This window comes from Cryptomeria japonica, chromosome 3 (assembly GCF_030272615.1).
Source record: "Cryptomeria japonica chromosome 3, Sugi_1.0, whole genome shotgun sequence".
Classification (NCBI taxonomy): Eukaryota; Viridiplantae; Streptophyta; class Pinopsida; order Cupressales; family Cupressaceae; genus Cryptomeria; species Cryptomeria japonica.
Genome location: NC_081407.1, coordinates 34,456,085 through 34,472,368, shown reverse-complemented (window position 1 = coordinate 34,472,368; position 16,284 = coordinate 34,456,085). Strand labels below are relative to the sequence as shown.

The window sequence follows — 16,284 nt, the reverse complement described above, 5'->3', positions numbered from 1 at the left end:
TGAACGGACTCCTAAATTTTAGGAGGATCCCTAAAAAATAGGGATGTTGAAAAGGAAAGGTGAAAAATTGACTAAAAATTGACTAAGTGTTGGAAATTCCTTCCTTCATGACAGAGTTCCTGAAAAAGGTGAAAATTTGGCTAAGTGTTGGAAATTCCTTCCTTCAGGACAGAATTCCAAGAAAGATGAAAATTTGGCTAAGTATTGGAAATTCCTTCCTTCGGGACAAAATTCCAAGCAAGGAAGAAATACACCCAAGGATGAATTGAACATAAAATTTCTAAGGCAAGGAAGGAATCAGGGATGAACTGAACAAGAAATATCCCCTCCAGAGAAAATTTTGAAAAATCCATTCTCGAGCATCAAATCACATCCAAATTTCAAAAGTTTTATAGATTTGGATTCGTAGGAGAATTTTCTCTCTCCTAGACCATGGAACCCTAATTTGGAAATTTTCCTAAAAAATAGGAAATGGGCAGAATTGATGAAAAACCTTCTTCAAGCAAGGAAAGTTGAGAAGACTTCAAGAAAATTCTTCCTGAATCGAATTTTCCCTCTCCAACAATTCCAAATGTGCAGGAGCGGATATACAACGACAGAGTCCATTTGCATGGCGAGGATCTATTGAACGCATGGCAGTATGGTGGCACATTCATTGCCGGAATATTTGACCAAATGGCAACCTAGTCATTGCATGTTGAATTTATGGCAGATTCCTTTTGCATGCAGCCGCCGCATGTGGAAATGATGGAGCATTTATGACATAATGGGGTGATTTTTGCATGGATGAATATTCAACGCATGTTGGGCAAATTTAAAGGAGGTGGTGCATTTAATGCGCAATGGATGCTATTTTGGGTACTTTTGAATTAATTGTATATGGGCATGATGGGTTATTAATTGGAGATTCCCACCTTGTTGCATCATGTGTGGAGAATCTTTTAGGGAAAACCCTAATTAGGGTTTGCATGTAATCATGGCTCGAGGCCTATATAAGGGGGACCCCCCTCAATTGTAAAGGAGGGAGCTTTGTATGAAATTGTTGCAATAAGTTTTTGAGAAAATAATAGTGAAACATTGTTCTCTGATGGTGTCCACTTCAATTATTTTTTCAAAGCTTGCATGGTTTCACCTTCCTCGCTTAGAGTAGAAGTAGTATAATGCTTTGATTTCAATGGAAAATGTAATGGTGTTTGATGAATTTCCCTGGTTCATACTTTTTGCATCTTGCTGATTGTAAGTTGCAGTGTAAAGTTAGTCTAAGCCCCCTAAATTCGTGCTAAGTTCTATTGTGGATAATCGTTTGGATTGCGCCGTTTTGGGTATTCAAATGTACTTTCTCGATTTGAAAATCCTCTAGCATCCCCAAAAGATTGCACCGGTTCTTGCGGAGTTGTAGTTGATCTTGGCGAAGCAGAGCTTGGTTTATTTGGAATTTGTCCACCAGAGCGCTATTCATTGTTATCACTGCCCTTAGGAGTAGATTTAGATCCTTCTAACCCTTTCCCCTTTACTTTCAGTTCATTTTAGTCCGTTTGAAGCAGCAACATCGCAGAATTGCTATATCCAATGATGGAGTTCCAGCCACAGCAAAGAAGTGAAAGAATGATGCAAACGTAAGGCCCCTTGGATTACCAGCAATCACATCAGCCAACTGAGTCACGTCCACGCATCAAAGGAACCTTGGAGTTGATTGTTTGAACTTCTTGCAATCTTAGCATGCAATCGTACTTTGATCAAGAGAGAGTGAAGTGACCGTTAGGCAACTTTATTCTGTGTTTGACGCTGTCATAAAAAACACGTCAACAGTGAGAAATGCTTATGTTGAGTATGACACTATCTAGGGAGATTAAGAATCACTAAATGATTATTTGAACCAGAGGAAGAAAAGGGCAAGTGGAAGAGTTGAGAGGAGATCACCAGCAGCCAAAGGGATTTTCAGTAGGCCTTTGGTAAGGTTACTCTAGCTCACTTTGGCAAAAGTGAGAAAGGCACAACTACAGCATGGGTTCAAAAGTTAGATAACTACTTAGCAATTAGGCCTATGTTAGAGGATGAGGCAATTAAGTTTGTCACTTTGCCCTTGGACGGCATAGCTCATGAGCAGTGGTCCCATGGCCTAGTCACTTTGGGTCACAATCTAATTACCACACACAATTAGTTCACCAACAACTCATCAAGAGGTTCAATAAAAGAATCACAAATTGCATTTTAAAGAATCGGCACAGCTTATGCAATATGATTCTCTAGACACATACATAGCAGAATTTCAGAGACTCTGGTAGTCCTTTTCAGTGAAGAACTCATGGAGCACATTAGAGGATGGGTTAAGGTTTTCGATCCACCATCGTTACAAGAAGCCATGAAGTATGGAGTCGGCTGCCCCTAGAAGCAAATTCCAGTCAAAAACCTTTAACAAAGTAAGAAGGTAAGAAACATTTTCACAATAACACATATCAGACTAAGAAGACATCTTCTAGATTGGATGAGGAAAACATTTCTGCTTCACTTGGAAGGAGCCTTCCACCTCAGGTCACAAATGTGACACTGAGGGTAGGCACACCAAATAGAGTACTATTCAGCTGATTAATCAACAGCAGAAAATTCAAACCAGCGAACTGATTCAGTGGGTAAAGAGGAGGAAAAGTCTTCAGAAGAGTCAGAGAAGGAGAAGGAGACTGAGGGCACTCTTGTCCAACTTTATAGTTTCTAGAAGAATGTATCATTTAGATTTCGTAAACTCCTTGGAGGGCAGCAAGTGTTGGCTTTGATTGACACAGCCACTTAAACAAGGAGAGAAAAAAAATTCAGTTTTGATTCAGTACAAGTGCAAATTTAATATTATCAACATGCCTATTCAAAGGATGCCTCAAAGAAAAAAGGATATCTAGATTTGTGGCGTCAAAATAAAGCAGAAAGGTGTGCACTTTTAAAAAAACTTGAGATAAAGACTACAATATCACCTACAGCAGGAGTAGTGCACTTCTCTAAAGAAGTGAAAATGTTCAAGAAACTGAATGCAATGTTTTGGCACACACTAAACCAACAAGTCTTTTAGTTACATTTTCACTATCTAATGTTCAAGTGTGCACCTAACCAACAGTCTGTGCAAATACAAAGCAAGACTATCCAATCAAACATTTTCCAACCTATGCATAGGCACATGTCAAGGAGCAAAGACACGCCTCCATAAAGCAATCAGCTTTTAGATGTGAGGAAATGTAGAAGTGCGTGCCTCTTAAAGGGATTTAAAATTTCAAGGTATATTTCCAATGTTTTTTAGAGAGTTGGCCATAATCAAAGAAAAGTTCGAGATCATCAAAGTCATCTACAGCCACCTATCTAGAAGTCTAGCTTTAGCCTTCACATTTTCGAAGACAAAAGTATATTCTAGCGTTTGCTATTTTTAGCCAAAACAATTAACATTCCTGTACTGTTTTTTAGCAGTCTCTATTTTTAGTGCAAGGTGAAGGAACCCATGCTACTTTTAGCCTTTTTCTATTTTCAGCATTTGTTATGTAATGTAAGAATTATGTCATAGATTAAAACAAATCCAAACTAAAACTTGACTAGAGGTTGCACGATTTTAGTTTTACCATTAGAGGATAATATTTTGTAATAAAAATTGCATTCACACAATCATTTATTCTTAAAGAAGTAGCAGTTAACTTTTTAATTATTTCATGCAATATATTTGTAAATAGTATAAAAAGTGTCTTTTGGACTTAGTTTCATCAAAAGTAATTCTCATGCCTGCTTATAATTGGAAATGATGTTCATCAAGTATTTAGTGTAATGTTATCCCAAATTTCTTATTCATTGAATGACATTGATTACACATGTCTTGTAGAAAAATGTTTATTCAAATGTTTCATTATGTGTGTTGATCGTTATATTGCTCTCACAAATTTGCAAGCATTATATTGCAGTTTGACTCAAAGATGAGATCTCGGTTGTGTACCAAATTCTAAATTTAATTTATCCATAGTATTTGTGTTTATGTGTTAGCCTATTCAACTCCATATACTTGTTCAATCTTTGTTTTTAACTGTACGACATAAGAGTGGAGTTGCAGGATTTGTTTCAAGTCAAAAAAAGTAAAATCTCTTCCCTAGTGTTGAAACTTGAAAGAGTGTTTTCCCTTTTACTTTATGCAAAACCAAAAAGACACACATTTACATTTTATTTGGCACAAACATGAACCACACCGAATATAATTGTAAATATTGTAAATATTGTGTAGATTTGGGTTAAACAAGTTACTGTTTAACTTAAAGGAAGCTTCCCCTTCTAATTCAAGGAGAAATTTTATCACACACCTATTTCATTTTGACATAAAGTTGTGGATCATAATGCTTACAGTTTTAACAAACTTATTTCATTAGATTAACAATATATAAGAATTGAAATGCTTTTGGAAGAAACTGTGTGAGCTTTTTCTGAATCACAAAAAGCACACAATTTCTTCAAAAAAGTATTTCAGCTCATTAACAGCAAACATTGGAAACATAGTGTCTCTAATACATGGACAGACATTTTGAAAATAGTAACAAAAATGTTTGTCTTGGATTATGAGCAAACACCTCTGCAGCTTCGACCAAGGATATTCAATTATAATATAAGAGGAGAGATTCCACTCTATTTAACCTGTTGAAATTTATTTTTGTGCATTTGTTTTCCGCACTATTTTTAGAAATGTAGAGAATAAATGCCTGTAAAATTTTAGTACGAATACACACAAGATCTGAGTGATTTCTATGTAATAGATAAATAGGAAAACACTTATTCTCAACCATAGAATTATGGAAAGAAAAATATAAGTGTCATATTGCAGGTTATGTATGTTGCCAAATTACTTACATAGGCAGCAACGGGCCAAGGCTTCAAGGAAAGTAGAAGAGAAACTGGAGTAATAATATAGAGAATCAATAGCAAGCTCTTGGCAAACTTTTGGAAGTTTTATGAATGGACCATATAGCATTTTCACTGCACCATTTCAAAGCAAGCTGTGAGAGAAGAAATCTTGACCTTTAAATCAAGATGCATCAGCTTCCAACTAGCTCAAATTAAGACATGTATTTAGTTTAGGTTCACTATGGACTTTTCTATGAAAATGTTTTTAAATGTAAATCTGTTGTCAAAGTTTCTATAATCAATCGGGAGATCGTGCCTTAGATAAATTTTTTCTCTTATGCCTAGATACCATACTTCTTTATAATTGAGTACATAACTTCTTTAACCGACACATTCAAAAAGAAAGAAAGGAGACACCTTTATTATCTTCCAATGGAAGATGCATACTGAAAAATGGCATAAGTGTTGGTTGTAGTTCTGTATACTCTTTGCACAACAAAGAATCTGCAGTTGCCGAACGACCAATGTGAAGAAGAACCTGTAGAACTAACTGCAACATTGCAAGTAACTTATAATTATTGTGACATAGACGAGTATAAATGAAAAAAGAAACACATAAGATACATCAAGAAGGATTTGGTAAACTAAAAGGAAGATATATCAATTCAAATCCAAAATATGCATACTAAAAAGGAAAAAATAGTATTATCTTTTGTATGAAATCCTAGAATTAGCATCTCCACAAGTAATCCCACAAATAGTGTGTCTCACTATTTTGCCTGAATTAACCTTTGAAATCAGCATTTATATCCAAATTTTCACTTTCTAACACTTTTAAAGAGTGAACCATTAAAAATTTTGAAAATAATGTGAGCTAATGATTTTTTTAGATTTTATCTGTAGATCATAAATAATTTCTTTCCTTAATTTTAAATAATAATGTCATTTTTAAGCATTTTTTAGTAAATTGTTTTGTGTACTTCATATTGATTTTATTAAGTGACATGTATTTCAAAGTTTGTCACATAGATTACATAGGCACCTCCAAATTGATATGAGATATCACTCATGAGGTGCCTATATAAAATTTCACACATAGATTAGATAGGTGCCTCACGATTGATATCCTTTTGGTGTCATTTACATACAAGTCTATTTTGGACTTCTTAACTTATTCATATTTGTTTTTCCAACTGTTTTGTTACTTCCTTGTTGGCTTTGGGTAGTCGTTTAGAGATCATTGTAGGTGGTTGCCAATGGTTGAGGTCTAGCCAACAACCACTGGGCACTTAAAATAAAATTTCTGTACTCAAGGGAAGTAAGTCTAATTTTATATATGATCTTCCTTGTTCTATATTCCGTGGTATAAACTAAAAAGCACTACCCTTGGGTACAGCAATCAATTTTCATATGCAATCACTTGTAATGTTCTTTCAAGTTCTATTTTTATTGCACTTGGTAGCATTATAATTAAACAATAAACAAGGAGTAATTCCCTTTTAAATATTCTTTCATTTTGTATGAAAAGCCAAAAACAGAGATTATGATGATAGTGGAGGTATTACCTTCATAATCTTTGTTTGAGTACCATCACTATGATATGACCAATGAATAAGAATCCAACACTGGATGCAAATGATTTCTAGAAATTGTGTTAAAAAATAGTGAATAATTGCACATTTATATATGAATTTATCTGTATATATTTATACCTCTACAATATTTGCATATTAATTTTATTTGAAAAACAATAGCCATCCCCACATCCCCAAAAAATTTTGATATCCGCAAAACTGCACCCACCCTGCACCTCACCTGTTGTGCTCCCCCAAAACTCAGAGAAACACTATGTTGAGCTTATTAGCATGTCTACTTCATTAAATGCCAATCTTATATCACTTGTTCAACATTTTATAGAGCTTCATTAAATGCTAATCCAATATTTGGCATTTTAAAAATGCATTTACTTTTAATATTTATTGTCTTTCATAAAAAAATTAAAAAAATAAAAAAGTCACATACTCTTGATGAATCAGGGTTGTCATGTTTCAACTCCCATAATAGTTTTGGAAGCAAACGAATCCATTCCCTTTGAAACACTTCAAGAGTAGTATCTTCCACATCCTGCATGGAAATGTAAACATCTCTTCCTCATTCAGTCGTAAAGCAATAAGATAACTATGACAGTGTATGAACAGTGCCTGATAGATGCACTCCAACCATAATGGTAACTACTAACAAACACAACCAGATAACAAAATTATGTCTCAAAATTATGCAAAAACAATGTCAAAAAGTGCCTTGGCATAAAGAACTATAGAATGAACTTGATCTCTAGTAACAATCTTATTACTTTCAATTCATTCAACAAGAGTTTACTTTCTACCACAATATAAAGCAACGATGGAATCACGTAGTACCAATTTCAAGCAAAATACAAAGCAGCAATGGAAGGGTAACCATGGCTTCCTCATTCAGTCATAAAGCAATAAGATAACTATGACTCTATGAACGGTGCCTGATAGATGCACTCCAAGCATAATGGTAACTACTAACAAACATAACCAGATAACAAAATTTGTTTAAAAATTATGCAGAAACAATGTCAAAAAGTGCCTTGGCTTAAAGAACTATAGAATGAGCTTGATCACTAGTTACAACCCTATTACTTTCAATTCATTCAACAAGAGTTTACTTTCTACCACAATACAAAGCAACAATGGAATCACAGTACCAATTTTAAGTGAAAACAATACATTCATAAGCAATAACGATCTTACATGTAAAAGCATCTCTTCAACTGAAGATAGGCATGCAAGTTTCATGCTTGAATTTGGCTTACAGCTTGTAAATGCCTGAGTAAAAGCCTGCAAGGACATGAGAAAAGCAAGCCAATGCAAGGACATGAGGAAACAAAAGATAAGAAAACCAGCAATATACTTTAAAAGTTCCTTCCTTACTGTATTCACTCACGTAAACTTACTAGCTATACCTAACATTCCCAATGTTTTGTACAATAACATCAAGTTCAATTGAGCAAAAAGAAAAAAGAATAATAATTTCTTAATTCTTCCATTTTTCAATATCAATGCATGCATAAAAAACATTTTTTTACATTTTCTGTTTCCAATGCGTGCAAAAAAAAATTAAGTACAAAATTATAGAATGGAAAGTGAAACTAAGAGAATTAAAATATAACTAGATCATTCTAAATTGAAAACAATGTTTGCAATTTAAGATTATGTGTATCCTAAAGTGGGGCGTGAATGCCTTTTAAAAAACTTCCATGTGTGAAAATGTCACTAAGGTATTTCAATGGAAGACCTTAAATTTTAAAAATCCCTTTATTTAGCAGCATGTTAATTTTGCATGTATATCAAAGTTCTATATATGTCCTGTCGAGTTGTCAACTATGTTGTTTTAGAAATTTATACTCTAATCTCCCATATTCATTTTTAAAATACATGATGGAAAAAGGTAACCCTCTTTCGGATTATAACAATCAAATGCATTTTTAATGGCCACAAAATTATTTACAACAACCAAAAAGCCTTTCTATTCCTTTTTGGGATTTCTCTTCAATTTCAGAAATATCCTGGTTCTAAGCTCCAGCAATGACTGGTATTCCTAGGTCCACTGGTTCTATTACTTAGTACTCATAGGCCAAGTGTGGGGGACTTAATTTGAGTGAAAGGATAGAGGTGTAGGTAATTATAACTATAAGCAAAGAACTAAGAGATATATCTAATGCATTGTTAAGGACATCTTATGCTAGAACAATCACATTACAATAGTTGCATTTTTGCATATACTAAGTAGTGCTGCATTTACCTTTCCATATATCTTGCTTCTCTTCATCTTTAAATTTGGAGATGTGTGGAGTCATCCACAACAGTGTATTGATCCAGCATAACACTGTTATAATAAAATTGAGTTCTGTCCATAACAGTCGGCAATACTGAATTGCTTGAAATAGATCCTAAGCTAGTATCCCTAGCAACACGTTAGAAAAGGCTTAATCATTAAACACTATTTTTATTAGAAAACAACGGTGTGTATGAGAATTGAATTCTGTCCCTTACAGTTAGCAATACTAAATTGCTCCAAAGAAATCCGAAGGTATAACTAACAGGAAGATAGAAGAGGACTAAACACTATTTTTTCAGAAAACAATCGTGTCTATGTAGGACATAGGTTTCTCTTTGGTGTCTTACGGTGCTAAAAATCAAACAGAAGGTACCTCCCACTGCAACCAACACCCCAGGTCTGGAACATACCTATTGAGGTATACACACTGACAATACGTAACTTCTTACATTCTAAGAATATAAATGATATGAAGTATAGGTAAAACACTAGAAGAATTAGAATAACCTTTAATATAAGGATGTCAATTTTGAGAAAAAACCAATAAGGTTCATGACATGCTCTTCCTTCTTGTGAAGATTTCATCCTCTCAACACCAAAGAAGATAAGCATTAAGATCTTGTGATTCTTTAGATTAACTACACATTTTATCAAATCAATATCCAAGATCAATTTGCATAAACATTGTGACTTCATAAACTCAGAATAATGTTGCATTGAATATAGTGGGTGCAGAATCCATGTGTAGAAAATATAGCTTTTATTCTTAGCCCATGAGATGCTTTGTTGATGAGTGTCACCTGAATAAAGTTGCTTTTGAGCTTCAAATCATTTGATTCAAAATTTACCCTGCACTTGTCTTCACATCAGCATCTTTAGAACTCGGTTGTCAAAGCTGAATACTTTTTCTGTAGTAGGATTTCAATAAGGTTGAACCTTCATTGATTCTTCATTTGATGTCTCATACTTTTGCTAGGCACTTGATTAAAATTGGAAAGAATTTGTGAAATTTGGTTTTTAGTCAGAGTTCAGAGTTAACATATCAATTTTTATCTTAATATTTGTTGGCAAGTTGCAATAACTTGAATTCCATTGTCAACATTGACATATATCGCCTCAATAGAAGTTTCTTTCTCAACATTAAGGGTTGTCATCTTGATAGAAACTTCTTTGTCAACAACTTGTCTTCCTTTATATAGTGAGAAAGCAAGACTTTCCTTTCTTCATTGAGGCCTAACATCAGTGCAGAGAACATGGTAATGATTACACAATTACAGAATCTATTTATGCTTTTGTGATAACACTTTCTGAATATTTTGCAAATGGCCATACAAGCAAAGAATTTCACTATTCAGGGTCATTTGCGTAAAAGTTGCACTCATTGAGTGAAACTATGCAAAAGTTGGAATAAGCCAGACTTGGATATATTCATCTTTCTCTATTCATTGTCTTTTCACCATCTTTAAGACCACCAATTGGCCACTAACAATGAAATATGACCAATAACTTTAATTAAGAAAAAGGGATAAGCACAAAAATTCACATAAACACATTTGAGTTTAATGGTTTCTGAAAGTATGCACAAAATTGACATCAACACATTTATTTCATGAAAATAAAATAAACAGTTAGTTTATGCAAATAAAATCAACAAAGTTATTTCATACACATAAAATCAACAAAGTTATTTATGCACATAAAATCCCCACAGTTATTTCATGCAAATACAAAAACCATTTTAGTTATTTCCAAAAGCAATTGCACTCAAAAATGTTCATGCATTCAAAAGCTGGTGACAGACGGACACAATTAAATTCACCTTTCTCTATTAATTGTCTTCACCATCTTTGAGACTGCCAGTTGGCAACTAAAGATGTCAATGAATTATGACCAATTACTTTCATTAAGGAAATGTCGTATGCACCAAAATTGACTTAAACAATTGTTTCCAAAAGCCATTACACTCAAATGTATCCATGTCTACAAGGAAGATAAATGCAATTACATCTAGAAGCCATTACACTCATATGCATTGACTCTGAAAATCTCATATTTATTGCAAATGCAAACACTTTTCCTAGCAAAGTGTAATGTACCAATTTTGGGTTCTCTTGCATTGCAATTGCTCGGTGGGTGCTTGTTTGGTCAGATAAGTTATTTGATATTTCGAATGAGCTCAGGTGATCTGGAGGACTCATATGCATCTCTCAAATGTTATTTCCGGCTTTTGGTTTGGTCTCCAAGATTCTTGTAGAGGTCGTCTAGTTTTACTAAATTGCCCCGTTGGCTCCGTTTGTCATTATCCTTCATTGGGACCACTCCAGTGCAATCAGATTTCAATTCCAATGTGTTCTCACAATTTTTGCTGATTTGGTGCATTTATGGTTTATTATAATTACTTTTACTAAGGATGCTAAAATTATATTAAAATATTTTACAAGCACCTTAGTGTCATAGCTCATCAGAATCGAGGTAAAATGTTTTAAATCATGGATGCTTTTAACTGTTGAGACATGGACCAGCTAGGACTCAAACCTAGGACCTTCCATACGCTGCTGGAGTGCTCTACCACTGAGCTACTGGCCCCTCTTGAACCAGTCCATCGTCGGTCCGGGTGTGGTTTATTTCCAACACCAACACCCCCGCTTAAGCCACACCTCTCGTGTGCTTGGGGTTCCTAGCCTGGACTTAGCTCTGATACCATGTTGAGACATGGACCAGCTAGGACTCGAACCTAGGACCTTCCATACGCTGCTGGAGTGCTTTACCACTGAGCTACTGGCCCCTCTTGGACCAGTCCATCGTCGGTCCGGGTGTGGCTTATTTCCAACACCAACATTAACAAGGAACTTAAGTGTTAAATTTTCCTTAGGTTAATGAAAAGGTCATTTTCAAGGTTAAAAGGGAGTTTAATTAAATAAAGTCTTCCAGAAGTTAGCTGGAAAAAGTATTTAAGGCATTTGAAGAGCTCATATGATATGTTGAAGATTATGATATTTTCTCTTTCGAAACCCTTGGGATTTGAGGATTGTTTGTTTCATCCTTCTGGAGGATATAAACCCTGTTGAAGAAGATCTACGGTGGTGAGAGATCCACCCAAGTTGATGCCATGGGATTTATTCAGAATCTCAGCTTGAGTTTATTGGTTTGATTGGTTTGATTGAAGATTTCAGGTAAAGATTCATATGAAGTTTTGACGAAAATTTCAAAGATTATTTGGATTAAAAAATAGAGCTTTGAATTGTTATATGAGACGTAGGGTTTAAGAGTTTTCACGTCTACGTTTTAAATATTTGTTCTTAAGCAGAGTTACCCGGGGATGCGTCCCCGGCCTGAAAACCCCTATCCCCGTCCCGAGGACATTTCGGGGACTTGGGGACGGCCAGGGGACGTTTCCCCCTGTCCTCAAATTGCCCTGTATTTTGAGGGGACGTCCCCGAAACGAGGGGACACCTACCCTAGCTCTGGGGGATGTCCGTACGTCCCGGGGACGGCCAGCCGTCCCCCATATCTAAGGCCCTTAAAAAATATTTAAAAAATTTAAAAAGTTGTATTTTCAATTTTTTATTTAAATTTTCTAATATCGGCCCCTTATTAATTCAAATTGTTATTAAAAATAAAAAAAATTTAAAAGATAACATTAATTAAATTTTAAATTTATTAATTTAATTCATAATTTTGACAATGAAACTATATGGCAGCAGTGTAGCCTTTGGGCATTTTGACACAAAGATTAGAAAATCGCCAAACTCGGCGAGTCAATAGAAAAATAACACCCAACGCCTTTATTAAAGAATAAGTTTTTTTGGCCTCGCGGGGCGCTGCCCCTTGACCCCACCTTGGGGGCGCTGCCCCCAAACCCCCGTTCAAAAATATGGGGGGAAACTGCGTCGATAGAAGTAGGGAAAATTTAACCTCCGAGTCTATTGATATGCATATTGACAATGTGAATGAATTGAAATTCTGATTTATGAATGCATAATTGCATATTGTCTATTGAGTATTAACAATGTTGTATGTTCAGAATTTACATTCTAAAATGTTTTCAACTTTTCATAGTATCAGACACATGCTATATCCATGTTTTATTGTTTTCATATGAATATAATGTATGTATGCATGCTTTATCCATGTTTTCATATGAACATTTAGAATTTTGAAATTTTCCTATATATTTTAAATTTTTCCTATATTTTATATAGCCATCCCCTTTGCCATCCCCTGCCGTCCCCAAATTTGGCAAAAAAAATTGTTGTCCCGGAAACGCGTCCCGCCGTCCCCATCCCAGAAACTCGGGGTAACTTTGTTCTTAAGGAAATAGAAGAAGATGGATGAGACAAAATGTGGTTTCATCTATATTCACTAGCACTAAAAATTCAGTAAGTTCTTAAAAAAGAAATTGGCTTTGGTGTTATTAAACTGGTGATTAATTTTGAAGTCAGATAAGATGAAATAGGGAAAACACAGGAGACTAGAGGAAATTGAATGGAAGAAATTTAGGCTGGACATATCAAGGAAGGACACAGCACAGATTTAGAGACATTGAAATATTTTGACTGAATCGAATAAGACAAAGTTGAAGGAAAATCCACAAGGAATTGTGGGCTTCCTTGTTTTATTCTGAGCTTAAGGATCTAATATTAAAATTTAAGACAAATAACCGCTTCCCTTAAAAGGACAATATTGAAAGGAAATGCAGAGTATAAAGAGTCGTGGCAGGAATGCAGTCAAATTCAAATGATCAGTAAAAGACAAGGAATGGATTTTTCAAAAAAAAAATCGGTCCTTGAATAACTACCACTTTGTGTAATATTGCTGCTTTTGCTTAGGCCAAGTTGATATAGGAAGAAATCGTGCCACTTTGCCAGGTGATATGCTCTTTCCTCCAACACAGCTCTTCTTGGTGGCTGATGGAGATGGTGTTTGGACTTATTTAAATCAAATGAAGATAAATTAAAGAAGGATTTGTATGTTACGTAGGACGTGGCAAAGGGCAGAGGTAACAAGACAAGGGAAGCTCTCTTTCTTTGGTGCTAAAAGGCAGATAGAGTCAAAATTCCAAGAAAGACAAGCAGAAGAAAAAATTCAGCGATAAGTATTTTGAATTTCTAGCACAACAAGGAGACAAGAGAAATAACCATCAAGGGACATGTCAGACTTATTGCTGGGTGAGGATTCTCACCTTCCATACTCAATTTGGTGTGGAGAACTATTTATTGCTAGGCATTTGGAAAACCTGAGAGTGAATCAAATTTGTACAATAATAGACAGCAGAAATCAGAAGTAAAGGGCATGGATTAGAGGTCGACTCAGAGCAATTCACCTTCAGCAGGAAACAGGGCAGCTTGTGGGTGTTTAAGGTAAATAAATCTGCCTTATGATTGAACCAAGGAGGTTTCAGTTTAGCAAGGGAAATGAAGATTTAGTTCTGAGAATGCACCAAGTATAAGATGTGTATCTGGCTGCTGGCATTGTATCTGGCTGCTGGCATTGATGTATGAGACAAGATTTCTCCTTCAGTTCTGAATGTGAGCAAGTTCTGTGTGCTGGTTATTCCCAGTGGTTACCAGGGTCTCAAAAGCAATTGCTCTGCCAACGAGATTTTATGTTGTCACCTTCAAAGATCAGAAAACACTAATTTGTCTGTAATTCTTATATCTGAATTGCATTCCAAAATCACTGTAATATGAAACATTTTAAGCAGATCTGAACTGAAGCATATGTTGTTTATCAATTGTTTGTGTAATGCAAATCCTATTTAGTATGATGGCCTTGCAATATGAATGCTGTTTTCAAACAATGCAAAACTGGAAACATGATACCCTACAAATCAAACCTTATCAGATGTGTGCAAACTGTTAGATAAAATTACCAGTTGAGTGTTGACGAAGAAGTACAAAAATTTTGGGTGGCAAATAGGGGTACCTCCCAACACCAAGTGTGCATTGACTTCACATCAATATCAAGAGGACTGTACTGTGCTCAGCAAACCCAATGTAAGAAGTACTAATATGGAAGCACTGTCCGCTTAATCCAACAAATGGGCTATATTACAAATCTAAAATAGAATTGATGAAGAAGAGGGGCAAGAGTACAAAGTAAGTACTGGCCCAAGAATGAATTAATCCACAGATAAAAATAATGTGAATAAGTAATCAGAGCAAATGAATCGAGAAGCAGAACACTGAATGAAATAAGTTAACCCGCAAACTGCAGAAGCTGGTTGAAAAGATGAAACAGTTGAAAAAAGAAAGAACTAACAAAAGAACAGGAAATGTGATTGACTTGCTAAGTAACAGATATAATAGCACGAGCAAGATATTGTCAACTTTTATGCTCCAACACAAGGAACATCTTCCTCCACACTTTTGGGATTTCCAACTTCACTAAATTTAACTTCCATCTTTGGTGCCATTCATCCAGCCTCCTTCTTGATTTCTACACTTATTACAACCCATATTATTATTTTTAGGATGTTTTCTTCCGAGAAAAAACTAGTGAGTGAAGATACCATAGTGACTAATACATCCATGCATGTGAAAAGTAGCTATGATGGAGGTCTGACAAGCACTGGAGGAATCATCCAATCAATTGCACTACCAAGGAGAGAGTCAGTGTGTGTTACAGAGACAATAAAGTGTACATTTACCAAAACACAAAAAAAGTTAAAAAAAAAGGTATGCAGAGGGATAAAGCCATTTACCCTCAACAGTCTTTCTTTCCAGCCTTCTGCTACTTGAGATACAATCCTCGGAATAAAACAAATTAATGAAAGGGTGTACTTTTCAACAGACTTGCTATGGTGTGTTGGCATTACCTGCAAAGTAAATTGCCAAGGCCCTGATCAGAAGATTATCCTACTTGTTAATCTAAAATACAGCTTACATTTTCTACTATAAAATATTAGCAGACTGAGAAAAGATAACCTGATCACTCATCAATATAATTTCACCCATGCTATTATAATACTAAGCCATGTCTTGTGTTTGAATAAATTATACATTTAACATTTGCATCAAACATTCCATCTATGAATATATGATAACAAAGCTATCTTATAAAGAAAATATAATTCTACAAAATTTACAAACAAGAAAATAATTCCTATGTAAATAAAAATATGTAATAAATGCCACTGATTATTTATTTTTTTTGGAAATGTTTAGAAGTCTTGAAGCAAATGTAAACTGTTTTGCTGATTGTTTGTTTTCAGATTTCATCTACCATTTCAGAGCATACATTGAACACATTTGCATTTCACCATAAAATCTTTAAACACGATACATAGAATCTGAAAATGATGCAATGCAATAAGCAGACCTAAAAATATGACGTTTAAAAAGACCTCAAAGCATGAACAGCAGTTTGGAAAACTTTATATGACTCTCCCAAAGCACAAAAATCTGAAATCTGCTTTCAAACTCACTACAAAAAATCCTACCCAAACCTGTAGCTTCTTCTCCAATCCCAAACACCTTAGCTAAAAAGATCTTTTAAACACCAAAATGCCGATTGAGCCTCAGAAAGCTTCACATGTGCCAAGGCAAGATAGGCGCTCCTCCG

The 16,284-nt window shown here is 35.0% G+C and overlaps 1 protein-coding gene across 7 annotated transcripts in view; it reads right to left on the bottom strand.

The window, feature by feature from the left end:
- The window catches only part of LOC131046734 (uncharacterized), a 267,983-nt gene that overhangs the window by 113,411 nt on the left and 138,288 nt on the right, over positions 1-16,284 (bottom strand). For 5 of the 7 annotated variants that reach the window (XM_057980518.2, XM_057980525.2, XM_057980524.2 and 2 more), the window contains 5 exons: positions 15,425-15,538; positions 7,635-7,721; positions 6,877-6,978; positions 5,272-5,404; positions 4,861-4,986 (listed from right to left, as the gene is read on the bottom strand). In XM_057980518.2, coding sequence (XP_057836501.2) covers positions 4,861-4,986; positions 5,272-5,404; positions 6,877-6,978; positions 7,635-7,721; positions 15,425-15,538 — 562 coding nt within the window. The remainder of the gene's footprint in view (positions 1-4,860; positions 4,987-5,271; positions 5,405-6,876; positions 6,979-7,634; positions 7,722-15,424; positions 15,539-16,284) is intronic. The other 2 variants (XM_057980523.2, XM_057980522.2) reach the window with 2 other exon arrangements.